The 21,290-nt window shown below is 39.8% G+C and overlaps 1 protein-coding gene across 1 annotated transcript; it reads right to left on the bottom strand.

The window, feature by feature from the left end:
* Nucleotides 1-8,173: 8,173 nt before the first annotated feature.
* LOC139161668 (lysozyme C-1-like) lies at nt 8,174-12,743 on the bottom strand. The gene is made up of 4 exons (XM_070741103.1): nt 12,555-12,743; nt 12,203-12,364; nt 9,692-9,770; nt 8,174-8,440 (listed from the first exon to the last, which is right to left on the bottom strand). The coding sequence occupies exons 1-4, from the start codon at nt 12,688-12,690 to the stop codon at nt 8,374-8,376; spliced, it is 444 nt and encodes a 147-aa protein (XP_070597204.1). The 5' UTR covers nt 12,691-12,743; the 3' UTR covers nt 8,174-8,373.
* Between the last annotated feature and the right edge of the window lie 8,547 nt (nt 12,744-21,290).

The following is a 21,290-nucleotide window of genomic DNA, read 5'->3' as shown; positions in this document are numbered from 1 at the left end:
TCTATCTATCTATCTATCTATCTATCTATCTATCTATCTATCTATCTATCTATCTATCATAGAAACATAGAAACATAGAAGTCTGACGGCAGAAAAAGACCTCATGGTCCATCTAGTCTGCCCTTATACTATTTTCTGTATTTTATCTTAGGATGGATATATGTTTATCCCAGGCATGTTTAAATTCAGTTACTGTGGATTTATCTACCACATCTGCTGGAAGTTTGTTCCAAGGATCTCTTTCAGTAAAATAATATTTTCTCATGTTGCTTTTGATCTTTCCCCCAACTAACTTCAGATTGTGTCCCCTTGTTCTTGTGTTCACTTTCCTATTAAAAACACTTCCCTCCTGGACCTTATTTAACCCTTTAATATATTTAAATGTTTCGATCATGTCCCCCCCTTTTCCTTCTGTCCTCCAGACTATACAGATTGAGTTCATTAAGTCTTTCCTGATACGTTTTATGCTTAAGACCTTCCACCATTCTTGTAGCCCGTCTTTGGACCCGTTCAATTTTGTCAATATCTTTTTGTAGGTGAGGTCTCCAGAACTGAACACAGTATTCCAAATGTGGTCTCACCATCATTCTATATAGTGGGATCATAATCTCCCTCTTCCTGCTTGTTATACCTCTAGCTATGCAGCCAAGCATCCTACTTGCTTTCCCTACCGCCTGACTGCACTGTTCACCCATTTTGAGACTGTCAGAAATCACTACCCCTAAATCCTTTTCTTTTGAAGTATTTGCCAACACTGAACTGCCAATACAATACTCAGATTGAGGATTCCTTTTCCCCAAGTGCATTATTTTACATTTGGAAACATTAAACTGCAGTTTCCATTGCTTAGACCATTTATCTAGTAAAGCTAAATCATTTACCATATTACAGACGCCTCCAGGAATATCAACCCTATTGCACACTTTAGAGTCATCGGCAAATAGGCAAACCTTCCCTACCAAACCTTCCCCTATGTCACTCACAAATATATTAAAAAGAATAGGACCCAGAACAGATCCTTGTGGCACACCGCTTGTAACCTGACTCTGCTCAGAATACTCGCCATTAACAATAACTCTCTGATGTCTACGCTTCAGCCAGCTGCAAATCCATTGAACTATCCAGGGATTAAGTCCAATCTTCACTAATTTATCTATCAGCTCTTTATGTGGAACCGTATCAAAGGCTTTGCTGAAGTCCAGGTAGGCAATATCCACGGCACCACCTTCATCCAACAATCTATCTATCTATCTATCTATCTATCTATCTATCTATCTATCTATCTATCTATCTATGTATTCATCCATTCATTTGCCAAGACAATCTTCCCAGAATGCCTATTCCTCAACGAATTTCCCCATACTTAATCTGTTTCCCCACATTTTGCCCAGTTCTTCTTATTCCAGACTACCTTTTTTCCTTTTTATTTCTTAACCTATATTTCTTGTTTCCTTATAATTCTTGCAGCATAAGCATAATAAATTGATGCAACAAGTTAATTAATTTATCCACTATATACTAGATGTGTGATTAAAACTGTTAACTAATCTGCTTGCCCAAGCTGACTCGTTTATCAGAATATCAGACCCTTCCTGTATTCCAGCACTGAACTCTTTACCTTTAATATCCCAATGTCCTACTGGACTTTTAAATCCACATTTTTCAACAATTGCTTTCTTTGCAAAAACGACACTATGTGCATCAATTTCCTACACTCTGGTATCTGCCAGGATAATGGATCATAGTAAGATGGCCACCAGATTCTAAATTCAGACATCAGTTATACTGTACAGCAAAAACCAAGCCTTAATATAACTGGAGGTACATCCTAGATATTGTCTGGCCTTGATTGCCAATTTAGAATATTCATGGAACAATTTCAGTAGAAGCTCTGGTCAAAAAATCATATTTTTTTTCATAGCCAATTTCACCTACCGCACCATTTTTTGGTAAGCGTCATATTTCCAAAATTAGGTTTGAATCATAACCAAATCAGATTGTGATCAAAGTAATAGAACTAATTATGGTCGTGACCAAAGTTTCTACTGTAGTTCACTTATATTGTATGAAGAGATGCATGATGATCTCTCTTAGGTGATGCCAAGTTTTGAACCAATGATGTATTTGATTACACAGTTCTCCCCTGCCATAGAAAAGATTAATAGCCAGTTCAGTTATGTGAGAATAATGAAGGATGACATGCAAATTGTAAAATGCACAATACCCATTTTATTGAACATTTTCAAGCAATATTTGAAGACTTTAAAAGTGATTTAAAATCATTATTTGTATGTAGAGAAACGTGTTCTTCCCAATTTGTGGGTACATGCCTCGAATTGAATTATGAAAGATAGATTATGTAAGAAATAGTATCATTTTAATCACAAGAGGCGGAGAAATGCATGGCAACACATCTTTTCCCTTGCAGTGGTTCCTCCAGGCAACCCTAGAAGTAAGAATAAGAATATTGCATGTCTTTCCAAACCACACGCATAGTTGTTTGTTTGGTTATGTAAACCTACTTCAAGAATAACAGAATATGAGAATAACAGAATTGGAAGAGACCTTTGAGGTCTCCAGTCCAAGTCCTTCTCCCACAAGCAGGAGACAGGAATTCCCAGATAGCCAGCGGCAACTATCTTTCATTCATCTTTCCTGTATATTGATTGATAAAGTTCTTTGCTGGTTTGTAAATGAATTCATTTCCACCAGGTTAAAATTCAACACGTTTTTTTGTTTTAGCTAAAATAGCCCTAACTTTCAATTTGTCACAATAAAACCCATATGACTAGTAATGCCCAAGAGATACTTTGGTTTCAACATAGGGGTGGGTTCTAATTTACCCCACTGCTGGTTCGCTTCCTCCTTCACAGCAGGTGCACTCATACACAGTGGTCACAAATACCATAATAATAATAATAATTTTAAAAAATCCAAAACAAATATGATGATGCATGTGCAATGCTGGAAACTCAGGTTTTACGGATATTGAGGAAGAAAAAAAAATAGGAAAAAAATCCTCCCCCTCCAAAAAAAATCAGAAAAAAATTCCTTTTTTAAAAAAAGGGGGATGGCGGCCTCCAGAGACTCCAGCAACCAAACCAATTCCATGATGTCATGGTAATGTCACCAGCAGTTTGCTATCAGTTTGAGCAAACCATACAGAACCGGCAGTAACCCACATCTGGGTCTATACTAGCTTAGGGTTAATGGGAGTTCAAATTCCCATCTAACTGTTTGCTGCTGCAGCCCGTTTTGGATTGGATTGGAAGTTTCACAAATGATCTCTCCCTGATTCTCTCCACGCCCCTTCCTGTATTCCAGCCCTGAACTCTGTACCTTTAATATCCCAATGTCCTACTGAACTTTTAAGTCCACATTTTTCAACAATTGCTTTCTTTGCAAAAACAACGCTATCTGCATCAATTTCTTGCACTCTGGTATCTGCCAGGATATTGGATCATAGGAAGATGGCCACCAGATTCTAAATTCAGACATCAGTTATACTGTACAGCAAAACCCAGGCCTTAATATAATTGGAGGTACATCTTAGATATTGTCTGGCCTTGATTGCCAATTTAGAATATTCATGGAAGAATTTCAGTAGAAGCTCTGGTCACAAACTCTTGTCAGCATGACCAAATCAGGTTCTGACCTAAAAAAAAAAATCACATTTTTTCATAGCCAATTTCACCTACCTATGAAGGATGAGATGAAAATTGCAAAACGCACAATACCCATTTTATTGAACATTTTCAAGCTGCTGGAAAATGAAGTCAGCGTCCCCATAAAGCATGTGCTCCAAAATCTCCTACTACATAGTTATGTTGACCCTGGAATTAATGAAGCACAGTGGACCAACACCGGCAGATGACATGTCTCCCCAAATCAACACAGACTGCACACCAAGCATCTTGCAGTGTGTGCCCCCTCCATTCTTCTTCCATACTCTGGGTCTTTGGTTTCCATATGAAATGCAAAAGTTTAAAGAGTCTTAAAAGGTCCAGAAATGTCTTCTCGTGTAGTGACAATGCAATCAATACCTGACCCCACCTGCTAGTCACCTTCCAGGAGTCACCATCCACAAGGGATAAGGATCTAACTGATGAAGGGTAGCATTGACAGCATCAATGAACCAATTTTCCAGCACTGTGTGGAGGGGGGCAGTTAATGGGACCTCTGCATCAGTTGTCTGCTCCAATCCACCATCTTCCATATGATCTTATTTTCCCAATATTATTCAAAATGTTCAGAGAAGACACCTTTAGTCTAAATCTATTCCCAATAAAATTAAGGTTAACACATAGATAACAGGAATAGAATTATATTATCCACCATTTCTACTAGTAAGTGTAAGTACATTCAGTCCTTTCCCACCAGACTACAACCTGTACCTTGCTCTTATTGCAACTTTTTCTTCTGCCCATTTTTTGTCCAGAACAAAATCATCTTTGGATGAAGTTTAAAGGGATCGTTTTAATTGACCCTAATTTCCTGATGAGGATCAGTGTATTTTGTTCCTATTTAAAGAGAACAACCCATGCTCCAACCCACTGATACAGTGTAGGTTGTGATGAAAGAAGGTTCTTGGAAGATCGTATTTGATCTATTTGTCATATTTTACAATCATCAAGAACACCATTGTCATTTTGCTTAAGAAATTTAATTGTAGTGGCTTAGAGAACATTAAAAATATATCTTGGAAAACAAAGATCTCAATATCTTAAAGCAGGAGAACCTATATAAGAAAACTGTTAATAACAATTATCATTTTAGCCATTATCTATCCACTGCAGGATGGAGTCTCTTACACAGGTTTCCAACCTATATAGTCCTGAACTTACTTTTGCCAATTGGACCTATAATACTTGCTGATATCATTAATCCATCTTGTTTTACATCCATTATGTGTAAATATACACCTGTAAATATGCATTTAAGTGCCAACTGTCATGTTTCCAGACCTCCAGATTTTCCCCCTATTCTCTTTTATCATTTTTATTTTTATTATGTAAAATACAAAAGAGAAGAGAAAATAGGAAAATAAGGGAGGGAAAGAGAATGAGGAAAAGGGGGTGTGAAATACAAGAGGGAAGAGGAAAAAAAAGAAGAGAGGGTATTTCTTCCAACTCTTACTAGCACAGTACAAGATAAACACATTCCAACCTCAACTTTTTACTTTTACACATTAATATATAACTAGCCATTTCTATAACACTAAATCTTTCCAATCAACAAAACCAAGATCAAAGTGTCATTTTTTTTACTTCACAAGCACAAATTCCAGAAGTGATATCCAAATAAGAACATATTTTCCTCTTTATATAAAGTAATCAATTTACTCATTCCTGCTTTATCCTTCTTGCTATGGAAATAATGTGTATTTTTATTTGCACCTAGTAATCTTTGTGAACTGTCACCATTTTCATTTATAAAATTTATTGTATTCTTTCAAATTCTTTGGCATAAAAAGGAGGAAAAACCCTTTTCTTGTACTAAACTTTTTTAAAACAAAAAAGAACTTTAAAATAAATCAAAACTTTGTAATACATATTATTCTTTAATTTTAACATAAAAGCTTTAAACTTCAATATTGCATTAAACTTTCTCCCTACAAACTACCCTTATAAAATATTTTTCTTTAAAAAAATCCTTTTTAACAGATTTTCTTTAAACTGGTACATCATTTTCTTTACCTTTCTCTTAATACGGGTTATACTCTCTTTTTAATTAATTTTTAATTGATTTTTTAAAAATATGAACACACACACAACATAAAACAGGTGCTCTGTGAGTAGTACCCACCACGAGACAAACATTAACACCCCACCACCAAATCAGGTATATACAAATCCTTGTATATACCGTTTTAACTCAAGAGCAAAATATCTGTTTACATATTATTCATTCATTCATTCATTCATTCATTCATTTATTTATTTATTTATTTATTAGATTTGTATGCTGCCCCTGTCTGTAGACCCGGGGTGGCTTAGAAGAAAAATAATACATGCAAACATACCATGCATAAATTGTATAGGCCTAGGGGGAGGGGAATATCTCAGTTCCCCCATGCCTGATGACAAAGATGGGTTTTAAGAAGCTTACAAAAGGTGAGGAGGCTGGGGGCAATTCTGATCTCTGAGGGAGTTGGTTCTAGAGGGTCGGGGCCGCCACAGAGAAGGCTCATCCCCTGGGCCCCACCAAATGACATTGTTTAGTCGATGGCACCCGGAGAAGGCCAACTCTGTGGGACCTAACTGGTCGCTGGGATTTGTGTGGCAGAAGTTGGTCCCAGAGATATTTTGGTCCAATGCCATGAAGGGCTTTATAGGTCATAACCAACACTTTGAATTGTGACTGGAAATTGATCAGCAACCAATGCAGACTGAGGAGTGTTGGTGTGACATGGGCATATATAGGGAAGCTGCATGATCTGAAGTTTCCGAACACTTTTAAGCGGTAGCCCCATGTAGAGAGCGTTACAGTAGTCGAGCCTCAAGGTGATGAGGGCATGAGTGACTGTGAGCAGTGACCCCTGGTCCAAATAGGGCTGCAACTGGTGCACCGGGCGGCACCTGGGCAAACGCCACCCTCACCACAGCTGAAAGATGTTTCTCTAATGTGAGCTGTGGATTGAGGAGGACGCCCAAGTTGCAGACCATCTCTGAGGGGGTCAGTGATTTCCCCCTCCCAGGGTAATGGATGGACAGATGGAATTGTCCTTGGGAGGCAAAACCCACAGCCACTCCGTTGAGTTTGAGTCTGTTGACACCCATCCAGACCCCAACAGCCTCGAGGCACCGGCACATCACTTCCACTGCTTCGCTGACTGGACATGGGGTGGAGATGTAAAGCTTGGTATCATCTGCGTACTGATGATACCTCACCCCATGCCCTTGGATGATCTCACCCAGTGGTTTCATGTTGATATTAAATAGTAGGGGGGAGAGGTCCGACCCCTGAGGTACCCCACAAGGGAGCAACCTAGAGGTTGACCTCTGGCCCTCCACTAACATCGACTGTGACCGACTGGAGAGGTAGGAGGAGAATCACTGAAGAACAGTGCCTCCCACTCCCAACCCCTCCAGCCGGCGCAGAAGGATACCATGGTCAATGGTATCGAAAGCCGCTGAGAGGTCAAGAAGCACCAGGACATAGGATAAACCCCTGTCCCGGGCCCGCCAGAGGTCATCCATCAAAGCAGTTTCTGTGCTGTAGCCGGGCCTGAATCCTGGCTGCTGAGGGCTTAGATAATCGGCTTCTTCCAAGGACCGCTGGAGCTGGAGCGCCACCACCTTCTCAACAACCTTCCCCATATAGGGAAGGTTGGAGACTGGATGATAGTTGTTGAGAATGGCTGGGTCCAGGGAAGGCTTCTTGAGGAGGGGGCGCACAAGTGCCTCCTAGTAGGGATATACTAGACTTGTGTGATTAAAACTGTTAACTAATCTGCTTGCCCAAGCTGACTCATTTTTCAGAATATCAGACCCTGCCTGTTTTCCAGTCCCAAACACTGTACCTTTAATATCCCAATGTCCTACTGAACTTTTAAATCCACATTTTTCAACAATTGCTTTTTTTGCAAAAACGACACTATCTGCATCAATTTCTTACACTCTGGTATCTGCCAGGATAATGGATCCTAGTAAGATGGCCACCAGATTCTAAATTCAGACATCAGTTATACTGTACAGCACGAACTAAGCCTTAATATAACTGGAGGTACATCCTAGATATTGTCTGGCCTTGATTGCCAATTTAGAATATTCATGGAACAATTTCAGTAGAAGCTCTGGTCACAAACTCTTCTCAGCATGACCAAATCAGGTTCTGACCTAAAAAAAAATCACATTTTTTTCATAGCCAATTTCACCTACTGCACCATTTTTTGGTAAGAGCCATATTTCCAAAATTAGGTTTGAGTCATAACCAAATCAGTTTGTCCTCAAAGTAATAGAACAAATTATGGTCGTGACCAGATTTTCTACTGTAGTTCACTCATATTGTATGAAGAGATGCATGATGATCTCTCTTAGGTGATGCCAAGTTTTGAACCAGTGATGCATTTGATTACACATTTCTCCACTGCCATAGAAAAGATTAATAACTAGTTCAGTTATGTGAGAATAATGAAGTATGAGATGAAAATTGCAAAATACACAATACCCATTTTATTGAACATTTTCAAGCAATATTTGAAGAGCTTAAAAGTGATTTAAAATCATTATTTGTATGCAGAGAAACGTGTTCTTCCCAACTTGTGGGTACATGCTTCGAATCGAATTATGAAAGATAGATTATGTAAGAAATAGTATCATTTTAATCACAAGAGGAGGAGAAATGTAGAAGAGAAATGCAGGCTCCTCCATCTCAGAGCCGGCAGCCCTGAATGAATGACGACACATCTTTTCCCTTGCAGTGGTTCCTCCAGGCAACCCTAGAAGTAAGAATAAGAATATTGCATGTCTTTCCAAACCACATGCATAGTTGTTTGTTTGGTTATGTAAACCTACTTCAAGAATAACAGAATATGAGAATAACAGAATTGGAAGAGATCTTGGAGGTCTCTAGTCCAAGTCCTTCTCCCACAAGCAGTAGACAGGAATTCCCAGATAGCCAGCGGCAACTATCTTTCATTCATCTTTACTGTATATTAATTGATAAAGTTCTTTGCTGGTTTGTCAATGAATTCATTTCCACCAGGTTAAAATTCAACACTTTTTTTTTGTTTTAGCTAAAATAGTCCTAACTTTCAATTTGTCACAATAAAGCCTATATGACTAGTAATGCCCAAGAGATACTTTGGTTCCAACATAGGGGTGGGTTCTAATTTACCCCGCTGCTGGTTCACTTCCTCCTTCACAGCAGGTGCACTCATACACAGTGGCAACAAATACCATAATAATAATAATTTTAAAAAATCCAAAACAAATATGATGATGCACGTGCAATGCTGGAAATTCAGGTTCTATGCATATGCAGAAGAAAATAAAATAGGAAAAAATCCTCCCCCCCAAAAAAAAATCAGAAAAAAATTCCTTTTTTAAAAAAAGGGGGATGATGGCCTCCAGAGACTCCAGCAACCAAACCAATTCCATGATGTCATGGTAATGTCACCAGCAGTTTGCTATCAGTTTGAGCAAACCATACAGATCCGGGAGTAACCCACATCTGGGTCTATACTAGCTTAGGGCTAATGGGAGTTCAAATTCCCATCTAACCGTTTGCTGCTGCAGCCCGTTTTGGATTGGATTGGAAGTTTCACAACAAATGATCTCTCCCTACTTCTCTCCCTGTATTCTTTGTTTACCAGTTCTCTGATCCCGTTGAACTCTTCCATGGGATCAGAGCCTTCGTGTTTAAAGGGCCCTCTGTTAATTCTTCTGGTACATGCCCCAATTCTATACCAAACTCCAATGCTGAACTTGTGATAAAAGATTTTAAAACAAATGAGAAGCACAAAAGTGGGCAACAGATGGGAAATTACTTTGAAGAAATTATTCAGCTATAATAGGCATCAACCAACCTCTCTAGCAAGAAAAATACAAATTGCCATATTCAAGAAATTGTATCTTACCATCAGGGTTAAAAGTTGTATAATAATTTAAAGAAAGATAATTAACTTTCAAGACAGTTCAATTGCTACCCAATGTTACAAGTGGAAGACATTAATGGAAAATTGACTTACCAGGCATCCATCCCTTGGGGATCACGGACAATTCTCTTAGCACACTCAATATCATCTGTGATGTCATCATTTGTGAAATCTGCCAGGAAAGACAAATAGATGTTTCAAAAAAAAATTCAAAGACTTGCATAATATTGCTATTTAAAGCAGATTCTTACCCAAGTGGCATTTAAATTGTAGGACCTAAATAGTTATTATGTAATGTATTCACTTCTATAACCTAATTTTTATACATTGACTAACGGTGTGGTGGGTGGTGTGGAGGCCCAAAATGAGATATGGCTGTGTGAAGGAACTTAAAGGATTTGTGACAATTTGGAAAATAGAGTACAAAGTGGAGGAGAAGATTGCGGAAGGGTAAGAAAATATGGTGGCTAGGATACTATCACAGATAACCCAGCAGGAACCTTGAGATGGTAAGAACCAATGTTCCCTCTAATTTTTTTTTGGGGTGGGCGGAAAAGTATAGTGTCTGAGTGGCAGTCCCCTTGGGACTGGGCGGCATAGAAGTATAAATAAATAAATAAACAAATAAATATATAAATGAATGAATGAATGAATGAATGAATAAATAAATAAATAAATAAATAAATAAACAAACAAACAAACAAACAAACATAAATAAATAAACAAACAAACAAATCAATCAATCAGTCAATCAATCAATCAATCAATCAATAAATAAATAAATAAAATCCCTACTTTTTTATTAAAATAAATTAATAATAAAACAAAACAAAACTCTATTACTATTAAAACTAAAATAACCAGCAAATCCAAAAACATAACTATTAATAAAAACAGGTGAGGGCTGGGGGGTTTTCTCTCTCTTATTATTTAAGTGCTTTTACCATATGCTTTAAATCAAGAATCACTTCTCTCTCTATTTCTCTCTCTTTCCTGTCATTCTCTGCCTCAATCATTTTCTCATTTTTCTTCCCCCTTTTTTTCTATCATTTCTCTCTCCCTCTCTCTTCCTTCCACTCCTCTCTCTCTTTTGCTTTCTTCCCCTCTCTCACTCTTTCTCACTCTTCCTTCCTCTCTCCTCTCTCACTCTTTCTTTCTTTCCCTCTCTCCCTGTCTCTTCCTTCCTATCTTCTCTCTCTCTCTCTTTCTTTTTCCCTTTCTTTCCTTCTCTCTTCCTTCCACTTTTTTCTCTTTCTCTCTCTCTTTTCCTTCCTTCCCCTCTTCCCCTCCCTCTCTTTCTCCCTCTCTCCCTTTATATTTATCTCTTTCTTCCTTCCTCTCTTCCTCCCTTTCTCTCTCCCTCTCGTTCACTTTTCTCTCCCTTCCCTCCCTCCCTCCTTCTTTCCTCTCCTCTTTCCCTCCCTCTCTTTCCTTTCTCTCCACATCTCCGGCTTTGCTGACCGGCACAAGGCTAGAGCCAGCTGCCCGGGAAAGCCAGGAAGGTCCTCCTCCCCCCCCAGCCAAAAACACAACGGAGGTCTTCCGCCACCAGCTTGAGCCTCGCATTGCTCCACCTCGCTTCGCCTGTCATCATGGACCTCCGTTGTGTTTTCGGAGGAGAGCGGCAGGAAAGACCTGTGCCGGCCAGGAAAGCCGGGTTTGCTTTCCGTGAAAGCAGCGTGCCTTTTAAACACGCTGCTTTATTGCAACTCTTTCCTGGGTGGGGGGAGGAGGAGGCCACTCCCCCCCCCCAGGAAAGAGGTGCAGGAAAGCAGCATGTTTAAAAGGCGCGCTGCTTTCATGGAAAGCAAGCAGCTTCCGCGCGTTTCTTTCGTTGGAAGAGGAGGAGAGGGAGCGGATCGGGCGGGGGCAGCGCCTTCTACTGCCGGCACCTTCCTGCCCCCACCCCCCCGCCCGCGGGCTGGCAGGGGGATGGGGACTGCGCGCCAAAGGGTGCGCAGGGTGGCATTTTGGTGTGCGCGCGCGCTCACGCGCGCAGCCTACTGGCAACAGTGGTAAGAACCCAAGCGGGAACTTTGAGAGGCAAGATGATTCAACACTAAACTTCCTGAAGCGCTGGGCAAAACTGAACAAGTACAAAGAGCACTAAAGGAGAAGAAGGATTAAAACTCCTGTTCAAAAGATTCACCTTACCTATTTCCCCTTTTCTAGTGTAATAGGTACACTTGGTAGTAGAGAGAAGATTGAGGAAGGGTAAGAAAATATGGTGGATAGGATACTATCACAGATAACCCAGCAGGAACATTGAGATGGCAAGAACCCAAGCAGGAACTTTGAGAGGCAAGATGATTCAACACCAAACTTCGTGAAGCCCTCGGCAAAACTGAACAAGTACAAAGAGCACTAAAGGAGAAGATGGATTAAAACTCCTGTTCAAAAGATTCACCTTACCTATTTCCCCTTTTCTAGTGTAATAGGTACACTTGGTAGTAGGTCAGATCAGGAAACAAACATTATAAGGATTGCAGGAATATTACAGCATAACAACAACAATAAAAATAACAGAATTTTGAAACAGCCTAACAACTGTTGCATTCTTTTCATCAAGATACTGTACTTTATTCTGAATACTAGGTGTCTTACCACTGCAAGGCTTATTGCAGCTATTAGCTGTAGGGCCCTGGTTATTGTTGCACCAATAGCGGCTGTTTATCTGGAAAATCCCATAGTCACGACTGCCATCCGTATTTGGTGGCCCCACAACTTGGCTATTGTATTTGCTTTCATGATAAGCCATGCAGACCCCTGGAAGAAAGCAAACAGACAAAGGAGTATAAAAGGTTACTGCTATAAATGAAAAACTATCCTGGTTTCTTACACAGCATATTTAACCATCTTCAGTCATTCTTCCCCCAACTAAGGAAGGTTCCAAGGACCCATCCCTCTTGAAAACCTGGACCAGGCCAAAATAGAGAGATAGAAAGAGTAAACTCACAATCGGCCAATTTGATCCCGCGATATCCATCCATGCCACTTCTTTTTAAAATTGAAGCCAATACACACTTTTCATATATTTTTGCTTCATTGGCTGCAGTGAAGACGAAGAGGAGAGCGAGTGCCAAGGCCTTCATTGCTACAGCTTCTCCGAGGACATGTTCTGACTTCTCTGGTGCATCTACTGGATTTTATAGTCACAGCTTGTGAAAGTGGAAACTCAAGAGCGAATGATAAGTATGTAGCAATAGTAATTTCCAAACTTGAAGCAGTAACAGATCAAGAGAGGATGTTGAGGAGAAAGAGGAAGGAAAAAATATATTTTTAACTGTCAATTTTAATTTTGTAAGAAGCCCAACCGAAATAAAAAAATATGTAAGGAAAGAATTTTTAGCTCCATGGGAGATCCGGGGTCAAAGTGAATGAAGTGCCAAAAATGAACAAGTGATGGTTGAAGCCGTATCATTTTTTAATATGTTTTGCATCTGATGTATGTGGAAAAGGAAGAGGGCATTTATTGTGTGGTGACTGCTGCCTTTTTTATTTTTTTGGACCTCCATTCCAAAGACATTTCTCTCTCTCCTTTGGTTGATTTTTCTGTTTGGTTGCTTCTATACAACTTTTCTTTGAATGTTTTTTTTTTTCAATCTGATGAAGTTTGTGGAGAAATGCAACATACTGAAATTACTCAGATAACTTTATTTTATTTCCTTTCATTGCCTTATTATCCTCCTTGATGGTACTTAAAGGGGGAGAGCTAGAAAAGTATGGATGAGGTTCTAGTTTGGTATTTTCTGCTTTTATAAGAGAATCTGACATGGATGGACAATGAATTCATACCTTCTAGCAACTGTAACTCTTACCAGGATGCTTTATTTAAAAAAAAACTTTCTGAAACATTATCTTGAATTCTTTAAACTTAATTTAATTTGTTTGATTTGTGGCCATGGTGAAGAAATGCAGATAAAATGAATGGCTATAGTAAAAATTCATTGATTTCTCAAAACAACATTGATTGATTATGTGTCATCAATTCTCTGTCAGCTCTTAGTGACAATATACAGTAAATAATTTTCCCCACCATCATCTGAAATTGCTGAATTTACCAGGCTTTGTAAATTATTCATGTTATGCAGTGAACTCTACATAGGTTGTCGCAGAAGACTATTCAGAAGCCACATCTGGTCATGAAGTGGGCAGCAGAGATAGGGATGGGGTTAGTTAATTTCCACTTGGTTTCTGGGGGATTCAAGGCACTGGTTTTTATCTGCCCTATATTTCTGATCTGATCTACTAAACAGTAATACGTCTTGGATCCCAGAAAGCAGGAAAGTCTTAACTCTCCCTCCATTCATAAAATATCACCCAAAATTTCTCTCTTATTTTTTCTGCTTTATATATTAATTTTATGCAAATATTTGGAAATAACTTTCTATTTTGCAGCTTTCTCAGATTATTATTATTCTCCAAGATCCACACAGCCTCCACCCTGCTCTCTTTTAAAAGACCATGAACTCCTTTCTGCTTCCTCATTACTGGCCCTCAGTGACATGATTCCATTCCTGAATTGGAATCATTGTTATAAATGTTTGTGTATTCTGCACTTCTCCATATCAACTTTTACATGGTTCCAAATTATTCCTTTTTGTTTTTACCATGGTTACTTGTATTCAGATAAATAGCTTTCAAATTTTCCAGGAAGAGCCACCAGTGGTCCTGAGTTATTGTGACACAGATTTAGAGGTATTGGGGAACACAATGAGCTACATTTGGCTATGGGAACTTAAGACTGAAGACACATCTAGTTCTGCTGAAATTAACAGCTGAATCCTCCTGGGTCCTTGAAATACAGATTAGCCTGGCATTCAATTCTCACTAGAATGCAGTACTGCAAATCCCATTGAATGAAATCTCAAAAAGGAATCTGCATTCTGTCTAGTTAAAATTATTACAGACTGGAAGATTTTACAGGTTGAATCTTGCTTAGTAGTTTCCTTTTAAAAAAAATAATATTTTTATTAATTTGCATGAACAAACATGACACACATAACATATAACATACAGTGGAGCTACAGTCGCTCTGCTCAAGAAAAAGTCATTAACAAGTACATTAAAAAGAAAAAAGAAAACAAAGAAAAAAATCTTATCATTTTTTAACGTCATCTTTAAGGTGTGTAAAAGTATTAATTATAACATAATAAATAAAGAATAAAAAACACATCTAAAATTTATATAAACATATATAGAAATTCTTAAATTATGCATTAAATCAAACTAAAGTAAAGAAAATTATAGAATAAGAAAAAAAGGAATCTACATTTGTATTGTAAATAATCACTCTCTAATACAATAAAACTACTAGTTGAAATATATTTAAAATAGTATAACAACAAAATTATCCCTTTTTCTTTATTTCCCACCAAATATATACATTTTGCCATACATTATAAAATTCTGATTCTTCTTTATTGTTTAACCTTCTTGTCATCATATGGAGCTCAGAACATTCCAGAACTTTTTTAAGTATGTCTGTTTCTGTTGGAATCTCAGATTCCTTCCATTGTTGAGCAAAGGCTATCCTAGCTGCTATTAATATATGAACTATTAAATAATATATATCTTTTTTATATTTATTATTTGGTATACCTAATAAGAAAAATTCTGGTGTTTTCTTGATTTCTTGCTGGGTTATTTCTCTTAACCATTTTTCTATTAGGTTCCGATATTCTTTTGCTTTTGGGCATGTCCACCAAGTATGATAATAGGTACCTATTTCTATTTTACATTTCCAACGATTAGGTGACTTAGTTTGAAACATTTTTGCAATTCAATTTGGTGGCAAGTGCCATCTATAAAACATCTTAATTTGATTTTCTTTAAAGGAAGTTGACTTTGTTATTTTCCAATTATATGTCCATACCTTATCCCAGGTATTTAAGTCTATCTCTTTATTTAAATTTCTACACCAACTAATCATGTTGTCCTTTATTGTCCATTCTATATTTTTGCAATTAATTAAATATTATATGTTTTTCCAATCAGATTTGTTGTTAATAATTTGCCTAAGATATTGTTATCTTTTCTAAGAATATATGGTTTTTTAATCTTTGAAAAACCTAAATTTAATCCGGGCATATTGCCACTAATCTATAACAATACCTGACTCCAACAAGTCCTGATTTGTTTTTAAGTTCCACTGATTATCTACTAAGTCCTTATATTTCCATATCTTACCCTTCTGTATTAAGTTTGGATGGGTTATAGCTTCGATATGAGATATCCATTCTGGTAGGACTAAAAAATAATCTTTCTTTATATCAATCGAAACAGCTATAAGTGCTTTTCTGTTTATATGTCTCTTAAAACCCTGCTGTTCAGTTTGGGTCGTATGTGACCCGGAGCCAAGTTTGAGTCTCTGTAAAAAAAAATTCCAGTTCAATTTTCATATCATTATGTTCAGAAATGTTCAAGCTACCAATCCCACACCAATTTAGTAAAATATAATGCATTTTGCAAGCAAAATTATCAATAAACCTAAAAAAACAGGGGGGAGGTACATTTATGTGCAAAATAAACCAATAAGGATTAATTTTGTCAGTTCAATTTTCATTCCATTGTCTGCAGAAATGTTCAAACTTGTTTCCAGGTGAAAAAAGCTTTCAAAAAGACCAAATATAAGTACCTAAAATGATCAATTTCCAGTCCGGGTCAAATAGACCCGGGAACATAAGATTAGGGAGTTTTCTGGAACAGAACAGCAGGGTTTAAAGTAAGAATGTGTTCTATATTTTTCATACCATACAACAAGCATGCCAACCCAACATTAAGTCTTGACTTTCTAAATTTAATAATCTTCTGTTTTGTAGGGTAAGCCACTCTTTAATCCAAGTTAAGGATGCAGCTTGATAATACAGTTTCCAGTTCGGGAAGGCTAAACCTCCTCTTTCTTTTATGTCTTCTAATGCACACTGCTTTATTCTAGGTTTTTTATCTTGCCATCAGCATTCCCCGTAGCTCACCTGTTATTGGAAATAGTTCAAGAGTTCACACACACACACACACACACAAGGGGGGAGGAGACAGGAATGGAAAAAGAGGAGAAGATAGTAATAATAGTATTGTAATAGATTTTGGTTTTGTTTTATTATTAATTTCTTTTAATAAAAAAGAAGGGAATTTTTATTTATTTATTTGTTTGCTTGTTTGTTTGTTTATACTTCTATGCCACCCAGTCCCAAAGGGACTGCCGCTCAGACACTATACTTTTCCGCCCACACCGGAAAAAAAATAGAGGGAACATTGCTTGCCATATAATTTTTTTTGTTATTTACGTTAATTCTTTCAAAAATTCTTTTCCTGGGTTTATCGGGATTACTTGAAATAAAAACAAAACTTGAGTAAAATATTCATTTTAATTGTAGAAATTCTTCCTAACAATGATAATTTCAGGTTATTCCAAGTTATTAAATCATTTTTAATTTTTTTAACAATTTATTAGAATTCTCTTCTTTTAATGACATGGATTTTGCTGATATCCAAATACCTAAATACAGTAGTACCTCTAGATACATGCGAGTATTTCCAGATATGAGCTAGGAGAGGAGAGACATTTCTTGTCTACTCCTGAGCTGAAATTCGGGATACGAGCCGAAAATTTTATAATCCACATTTAATAATGAAATTGGTCTGTAGTTTTGTATTTTTTCTTTTTCTGTATCAGGTTTATGTATTAAAGTTATTAGGGCTTCTGACCATGTTTTAGGGATTTTACCATCTAAGATTATATTGTTAAAAATCTCTAACATATTTGTTGCTAGTATGTTACTATTCAACTTGTAAAATTCCGCAGGTATTTATTTATTTATTCGTTCATTCATTCATTCGTTCATTCGTTCGTTCATTCGTTCATTCGTTCATTCGTTCATTCGTTCATTCGTTCATTCGTTCATTCGTTCATTCGTTCATTCGTTCATTCGTTCATTCGTTCATTCGTTCATTCGTTCATTCGTTCATTCGTTCATTCGTTCATTCGTTCATTCGTTCATTCGTTCATTCGTTCATTCGTTCATTCGTTCATTCGTTCATTCGTTCATTCGTTCATTCATTTATTTATTTGTATGCCGCCCCTCTCCGCAGACTCCGGACGGCTAACAACAGTAGCAAAACAGCATACAAGAATAATCCAATACTAAAAACAGTTAAAAACCCATTATTATAAAAACCAATCATACCTACAGACATACCATGCATAAAATTGTAAAGGCCTAGGGGGAAAGTGTATCTCAATTCCCCCATGCCTGGCGGCAGAAGTGGGTTTTAAGCAGCTTACGAAAGGCAAGGAGGGTGGGGGCAATTCTGATCTCTGGGGGGAGTTGGTTCCAGAGGGCTGGGGCCGCCACAGAGAAGGCTCTTCCCCTGGGCCCCACCAAGCGACATTGTTTGATTGATGGGACCCGGAGAAGACCCAATCTGTGGGACCTAACTGGTTGCTGGGATTCGTGCAGCAGAAGGCGGTCCCTGAGGTAATCTGGTCCAGTGCCATGAAGGGCTTTATAGGTCATAACCAACACTTTGAATTGTGACCGGAAACTGATCGGCAACCAATGCAGACTGCAGAGTGTTGGAGTAACATGGGCAAATTTAGGAAAGCCCATGATTGCTCTCGCAGCTGCATTCTGCACGATCTGAAGTTTCTGAACACTTTTAAAAGGTAGCCCCATGTACAGAGCATTACAGTAGTTGAGCCTCAAGGGGATGAGGGCATGAGTGACTGTGAGCACTGACTCCCAGTCCAAATAGGGTCGCAACTGGTGCACCAGGCGAACCTGGGCGAACGCCCACCTCGCCATAGCTGAAAGGTGTTTCTCTAATGTGAGCTGTGGAGCGAGGAGGACACCCAAGTTCCAAACCCTCTCTGAGGGTGTCAATGATTCTCCCCCCAGGTTAATGGACGGACAGATGGAATTGTCCTTGGGAGGCAAGACCCACAGCCACTCCGTCTTGTCTGGGTTGAGTTTGAGTTTGTTGACACCCATCCAGGCCCCAACAGCCTCCAGGCACTGGCACATCACTTCCACTGCTTCATTGACTGGACATGGGGTGGAGATGTATAACTGGGTATCATCGGCATATTGATGATACCTCACCCCATGCCCTTGGATGATCTCACCCAGCGGTTTCATGTAGATATTAAATAGCAGGGGGGAGAGGACCGACCCCTGAGGCACCCCACAAGGGAGAGACCAAGAGGATGACCTCTGACCCCACTAACACTGACTGTGACTAACCGGAGAGGTAGGAGGAGAACCACTGAAGAACAGTGCCTCCCACTCTCAACCCCTCCAGCCGGCGCAGAAGGATACCATGGTCGATGGTATCGAAAGCCGCTGAGAGGTCAAGAAGTACCAGGACAGAGGACAAGCCTCTGCCCTGGGCCCGCCAGAGATCATCCATCAGTGTGACCAAAGCAGTTTCCGTGCTGTAACCGGGCCTGAATCCAGACTGTTGAGGGCCTAGATAATCGGCTTCTTCCAAGGACCGTTGGAGTTGAAGAGCCACCACCTTCTCAACAACTTTCCCCATAAAGGGAAGGTTAGAGACTGGACGGTAGTTATTGAGCACAGCTGGGTCTAGGGAAGGCTTCTTGAGGAGGGGGCACACAAGTGTTTCCTTATAAGGAGCCGGAAAGGACCCCCTCCCCAAGCAGGCGTTGACAATCACCTGGACCCAGCTCCGTGTCACCTCCCGACCAGCCGAAACCAACCAAGAGGGACACGGATCCAGTAGACAGGTGGCAGAACTTACAGCTCCAATGGCCTTGTCCACTTCATCAGGTGTCACCAAGTCAATCTCCCCCCAGACAGATGGACAAAGACGTTTAGCCCCAGTCACCTCAACTGACTCATTGTCAGCAAAAAAGGTGTTAAAATCCTCGGCAATACTCTGCAAGGGCTCCCCAACTCCCCCCTGGTTCAGAAGGTAGTGGGTTACCCTAAACAGAGCGGCCAGGTGGGATTCCGCTGATGCAATCAAGGCAGCATGATACGTGCATCTTGCTGCCTTGAGCGCCACTTTGTAAGTCTTAATATGAGCTCTTACAAGTGTTCGATCGGATTCGGACTTACTCTTCCTCCATCGCTTTTCTAGACGTCTCTTCTGGCATTTCAACTCCCGGAGCTCATTGTTGAACCATGGAGCTCTACGGGGTCTAGTGCTGCGGAGAGGTCGCAGTGGCACAATTCGGTCAAGGGCCTCCGCTGCAGCCTTGTTCAAGGCCTCAGCCAGAGACTCTGTCAAACTGTGGAGAAGTGTATCTGGAATAACCCCAGGTGCCCTCTGAAAACCTTCTGGATCCAACAGGTGCCTGGGGCGGAACAACTTAATCGGTTCTGCCTCCCTGCGGGGGAGGATTAGAGCCAGGAAGTCAAGCCACAGCAGAAAATGGTCTGACCATGACAAAGGCAATACTTCTAAGCCCCTTAGTTTCACACCATTACTCAGTTGCTCAGAGAGGAATACCATGTCGGGTGCGTGCCCCCCCTCATGAGTCAGACCCTGTACTACTTGGGTCAGGTCCATGGCTGCCACGGTGGCCATGAACTCCTGTGCCAGTCCAGAGGATTTGCCGAGCGACGGCAGGTTGAAGTCCCCCAAGACCATAAAGTCTGGGGAACCCCACCGCCAACCCAGCTACCTCCTCGAGTAGCACACGCAGGGCTTGTGCCATGCAGTTGGGAGGCAGGTACGTGAGAAACAAGCTCACCTGAACCCCTAATTCCAACTTCACCAGGAGGGACTCGCAACCCGCAATCTCTGGAGCAACAAGTCTACATAGTCACATGCTCTCCCTGGCTATAATAGCCACTCCCCCCCCTTCCCTGGGATCGAGGTTGATGACATATCTGAAACCCGGCTGGGCAGATTTCAGAGAGAAGAACTCCTCCCTCTGGGCCCAACCACGTTTCAGTTACACATGCCAGGTCGGCCTCCTCATCCAGGATCAAATCCCAGATGAGGAGAGCTTTGTTTACCACCGACCTGGCATTGAGTAGCAGCAACCAGAGCCCAGGGCCAGAATTACACTCATCACCAGAATTACACTCATCACGGAACCAGAACAAGGGATTGTTATTAAGCAACGATCCCTCATTCCCCTGGAACGTCTAGCTCCATGGCTCCCACCATATCTGCCTCTCCCCAGCAACACCGGGATATTCCGACCCTCTTCCACCCCAGAGATAGATGCCCACTCCCCTCCTGCCTCTCCAGCCTCAGGTAGGCCAATTATATCAGTCATATGATTTCCATTCACCTCATCCATGCAATATTCTCCCCCATCCCATCCCATCCCATCTGTACGAGTCATTCATTCCATATATGTTTCCAAACTCACTCCAATTATTCATTAATTAAACCCTTCCAATAATTTAATTAAAATATAGATTGAATTGATTATTAAAACACAAAACAAAGAAAAAATATCTAAAATTTAAAACTCTAAGACTCTAAACTCTAATATATATATATATTAAATTAGGAAATTAGCCTGTAGCAATGTAGTGTTAAATTCTTAGTTGGTTCTGGATTATAACAATGTTCAAGGTCCCAAGGGGAATGTATCAGCCTGGTTATAAGGAAGGGTCTCTTCTTGATGTTAATTACCCCTTTTTCTAGCTCTTTGGTGCCCTCCCAGGTCTCTTCTCAATTCCTCAGTTCCACCACCAGTCTCTTGGCTCCC

The sequence above is a fragment of the Erythrolamprus reginae genome, chromosome 2 (genome assembly GCF_031021105.1).
Source record: "Erythrolamprus reginae isolate rEryReg1 chromosome 2, rEryReg1.hap1, whole genome shotgun sequence".
NCBI lineage: Eukaryota > Metazoa > Chordata > Lepidosauria > Squamata > Dipsadidae > Erythrolamprus > Erythrolamprus reginae.
The sequence above is the reverse complement of the archived record's forward strand: the minus strand, read 5'-3'. Positions and strand labels throughout refer to the sequence as shown.

Bases quoted from the DNA above. Each gene is read 5' to 3' on its own strand.
- LOC139161668 (XM_070741103.1), bottom strand. From the start codon at position 12,690: ATGAAGGCCTTGGCACTCGCTCTCCTCTTCGTCTTCACTGCAGCCAAT. The intron at 9,771-12,202 runs GTAAGACACCTA...CTTTCCTGGCAG, and splicing joins CTGCAATAAGCCTTGCAGTG to ATTTCACAAATGATGACATC. The intron at 8,441-9,691 runs GTAAGTCAATTT...TCTTACTTCTAG, and splicing joins CCCCAAGGGATGGATGCCTG to GGTTGCCTGGAGGAACCACT.